General features: G+C 38.7%; 1 protein-coding gene across 1 annotated transcript in view; it reads left to right on the top strand.

The window, feature by feature from the left end:
* The first annotated feature begins 200 nt into the window (after window positions 1-200).
* LOC137969754 (unconventional myosin-X-like) overlaps window positions 201-4,552 on the top strand; it is a 39,736-nt gene continuing 35,384 nt past the window's right edge. The window contains exons 1-3 of the mRNA XM_068816108.1: window positions 201-775; window positions 1,975-2,100; window positions 4,296-4,441. Coding sequence (XP_068672209.1) covers window positions 343-775; window positions 1,975-2,100; window positions 4,296-4,441 — 705 coding nt within the window. The 5' untranslated portion in view covers window positions 201-342. The remainder of the gene's footprint in view (window positions 776-1,974; window positions 2,101-4,295; window positions 4,442-4,552) is intronic.

The following is a 4,552-nucleotide window of genomic DNA, read 5'->3' as shown; positions in this document are numbered from 1 at the left end:
CTGACTGGAAGAGGTTTTGCAAAAAATGTGTTCGAGTATGTGAACGGACTTAAATTCTTTGATCGTCTTCGTCTGTGGAATTGAATCGATTTCCCAAGAGCTCCTGATCTTCTTTTATTCTCTCATGGGAGGGGAGGCCTGGTTTGTCGCTTGTCCTGGGAAACAAGTTCTGTGTTGTGATTGGTCAGCCTTACCGCGTTCTTGCTGCGAACAAATCTTTCAAACTGGGTGTCTGAGAGTGATCTGTATGTGTGTGGTTTTCTTCGATACTTTGCGGAAATGGAGCCCGGATTCAATCCCTTTTTCGCGTGCATGGATTACTCTTTACCCTGACGGTCCGAGATGACACACAATATGGCTGGAAAGCATACAAACTCTCTGGAAATTAGTGATTTCGAACGCCTTCGCAAGGAGAATAGAGTACTTGGTGAAGAGTTATCTCAGTTGAGAGACGAAATATCCGTTGAAAGAGAAACGCATGAACAATTGCTGCAAAGGTTTCAAGCGTCTCACAACGACGATACGAGGAAACTGCGAGAAGAGAAGAAACTCACATTGAAGTTAGCAGAGGAAAATGGCGAGTTACGCTTGGAACTGAAGGAAGCCAGAGAACGTTCATCTAGTCGAGATGACGAGAAATTAGCAGAAGCCGATCTTCGCGCTCGATCGTTAATGGAGCTTACGGCTTTAGGCCACAGACTTGGAAAGTTACACGCCGATTTGTTGTCAAGTCCTTTTGCAAAAATTTTCCGTGGACAACAATCTGCTACTCATGGTGAGATCGGAATTTTTAACCTTGTTGATACTCTATTACGAAGTATTTATGACCATCAGTTTAGATGTACTCGTGCGTATCTCGTATTTCCGATATTTAAAAGCATTACCGTGTCTTTATAAAGGAGAAGGTTATAGTGGGTTGAAATTGAGAAAAAACGTACAAGTGTACATTTCTGAGCTGAAGAAACGTGATTCTGTTGCATGCTTTGTTGAAACCCTTTTCCTTTGAAGAGCATGAAACACCGTATGGTATTCCATGATTGCCTCCTCAAAAGTTTCAAACTGTTTCGAAAGGTTTTTTTTTTTCAAATCAAGCTCTCTCTTACTTCTCTTGCTTGGAAATGATTTTAAAATTAAATAACTGTCTGTTTTAGACTCAAGTAAAATAATGAACTTTGTGCTTCAAACTTAAAATCTGTGTTAAATATGTTTTCTTTTGTAAACTTCCCTGCAATATTGCTAAGTTGTGTGTATTCCAATTACGCGTTTTTAGCAATAATAATGGAAATTTCATTGTTCTGTCGGCTTTTGTTTAGATTTTAACTTTTAGTGCTGTTTATTGTAATTTTATTAATACCAAATTTAACACAATAGCAATTTGATTTTTTTCTTTGGTTCAGTTAAATTTAAGAACTCAATAACCTTCTTACAATGTATTTTGTTCAGGGAGCAATAATTATTGAAATCTAACTGTGTGCATGGTGAAAGAGACTAGGGGTGTCTATTTATTATTGCTTTTTAGAGCTCAAGCAGTGAATAACTCACTACAATGTACGAAGTGATATTGCTCTTTTTTAATTGGTATTAATTGCCATTGTCGGGTTCCCATAAAGAAAGTCGGACACTTTGTCCGGAATTAAAGTGCATACTTTTCTGATAGTGAGAACACTTAGTAAGTTAGAGATTTTTAAAATAAACTTGGTTGGGGACACTGGGAAAGTAAATATTTCTAAGTATTCTAGAAAAGATCTTGTAATTTATGCAAGAATTGGCTCATAGTTCAATCATTGCGTTAACTTGCCACAGTGCTTACTAATTGGACAGTCAAAGCTAAGATGATTAAGAGAAAAGAACATAACCAGGTTAAAACTGGGTTAAATGTGCAATAACAATTATTATCACATCCAAATCAGCACGTTTATAATCAAGTGAAGTGTCAAGTACTTAAATAATGCCAGTGATTTCACTGTTTTGCAGAAGATGCATCAACAGCCAGAGAGTTATTCAAGAACCTCAGTGCTGAAATGGTCAGTTTGAGATCCTTGATCACAGAAAAATATGGCTTTGGACTAAATGGAGTCACACTCTCTCGTAACAGAGAAGGTACCCTTGTCTTAATTTGTTTAAATTAACTCTGTTAACTTTAAGTGAGGTTAAATGAAGGATAGCAGTCACACCTTTAAGCAGGGTAGGACTGAGGCATAGAGGCAGTCCTGAGTGATAGGGGAGTAGCGAGAGATAATAGTTTACCATAAGTTTCTTAACCCATTGACTCCCAGGATTGAGACAAGTAGATTTTACTCTTTGTGAGGGCCGATTTACATGGTACGATTTTTGTTGCATGTGACAAGCCCACAACAGGTCTACGACATGACTTACGATTGTCGCAGCGTTTTAAAACATGTTTTAAAATGCTACGACATATTTTCTGACGTATACGTCAATCATAAGTCATGTCGTAGACCTGTTGTAAGCTTGTCACATGCGACAAAAATCGTGGCGTGTAAATTGGGCCTAAAACCAGATGAGTTTACTCCTCAGTGGGGAGCGGTTTAGGTACAGTAGGTTAACAACCCCTACATCCATTGAAAAATGTGACCCTCCATATGGCTTTCACTTAAGGTGATAACACGCGCACAACACGCTAACACAGCAGTCTAAGCGTGTTCTCTATTACAGATGTACATATTTAATTTGGAATACAAAAGAGAACACACTTGGCTTTGTTATAAAAACTTAGCACACCAAATTCCTTGTTTCCTCAGCGTGTCTAGTGCAAGGCTGTTGCCTAACAGGAGCCCGGTAGCCTGGGGCTCCCAAAGAATAGCTCTGGGCTCCTTAATTTTTCACAGCAACACCTTTCACTTCATATTTTGGGCTCCTAAGTTCTCAGCGTTTAGCTCTGAGGACCCCTTTCAAATTTTCTTAGGCAGCAGCCTTGCTAGTGTCACACTTAGTGTGCTAAATCATGCCTGCTATAAAGCGTAATCGTACCTTTTTAGTACTTATGCTTCGACAGCATCCAACCAAAGTGTTTCGAGAGACCGATTGGCAAAACTAAATGGTGCTACTTGGTATAATTCGCTGATTCAAACGGTGCAATGCTCTCTGTTCAAAGACAAGTTTTAATTATGTGCTGATCACATTAATCTGATTTTGCTGCAAGGAAAAGTTTTGCTTAGCACACACCAGTGAAGGGCCATTGTGAAATTATGTTGAACGTGGCGTCACAACAAGCAAACGGTTTTTTGCGGGCGAACGAAAACCCCCAAAAAGTTTACAGGACCAGAGCAGCTAGAAATAATAAAACCACAAAGCTGTTGCTGCTGGTGAGTTGTAAAACATGTTAACATTCATCATATAAATACCCTCCTTCGATTATCGTAAACACAGTCATGTCGGACTGTAAGGCATTGGTAAGGTTTTTGAATCTCTCATTTGCCTTTACATGCTTCTTGTGTGCTTCTTGCACGCTTAGCGTGCTGTGCTATTCCGGATGCAGTTTTCGTTTGAGAATGTAAACACGCTTCATTGTGTTAAGGGTGGCCTATGAAACGAAAGAATTTTTTAATTAGGAAAGGTTCTTTGCATGCTAAAGCGTGCTAAAATAAATTCTTTTGGTTTCAAGTGGAAGCATGTTGTGAGCGTGCTATCACCTTTAGCATCAAAATCACATGGAGGGTCACAAATTTGTCCCCTTTAATATCTGGGATGGAAACCTTTCCATAGATCCAAAATAACTTATTTTAAGAAATCAAGGTCTCTCTCCACATCCTGAATTCTTTATATTAATTATTATTATCCCCCTAAAACATCTACGATTGTTTATTTGTATTATTTAAATTAAGGTCACATTTCCTTTGCCTGCTTTGCAGTTGTCAATACATGTGCACTTTGTGGTCTTCTCTTAACTTTTAAATTTCATTTTTTGATCCAAGAACAGCTTATTTCCATTAATCCATTGACCCCTCAGGCATACTAGGATGCCTCCAATTGACAAGAAAAATCGTCTGGCATTATCCAGACTAAAATCTCTCAATCCTCACTTCCAGGAGTCAGTGGGTTAATGGAGGGGACACAGTTTTTGGTTGGTTTACCCATGGACCCCTCAGGCATCCTTAAGGACGCCCCCATATGGCATTAGAGAGTTGAGTAAAACTGCCAGGATTTAACAGGTTTAATAATAAAACTCATTGTCATCATCTTGTGGAAGTTCATAATTATTTTCTTTATAGTAAAGTGATTGTTCACTCAGGTTAACTCAAATACTGAACATTGCTTTGATTTTGTTTTGCCAGTCAAGACAAGTGGAATGCCATCAAATGCTCTGATTGGAAGTGTAACAAGTCAGCCGTTTGATGACTTAGTTCATGCCACAGGACCAATCACAGAGGATGCCATTATCAGAGTATTGCAGCAGAGGATCGCATTGGGTGAAAACCATGTCAGTATTATAATAATTAAAAGTTTCATTTTCATAATGGTAATTTGCCAGGAAACTGAAAACCCTTGATCACTAAATTTGAGTGTTACAGTGCGACACCCCTTACTGTGG

This window comes from Montipora foliosa, chromosome 9 (genome assembly GCF_036669935.1).
Source record: "Montipora foliosa isolate CH-2021 chromosome 9, ASM3666993v2, whole genome shotgun sequence".
Taxonomy (NCBI): domain Eukaryota; kingdom Metazoa; phylum Cnidaria; class Anthozoa; order Scleractinia; family Acroporidae; genus Montipora; species Montipora foliosa.
The sequence above is the reverse complement of the archived record's forward strand: the minus strand, read 5'-3'. Positions and strand labels throughout refer to the sequence as shown.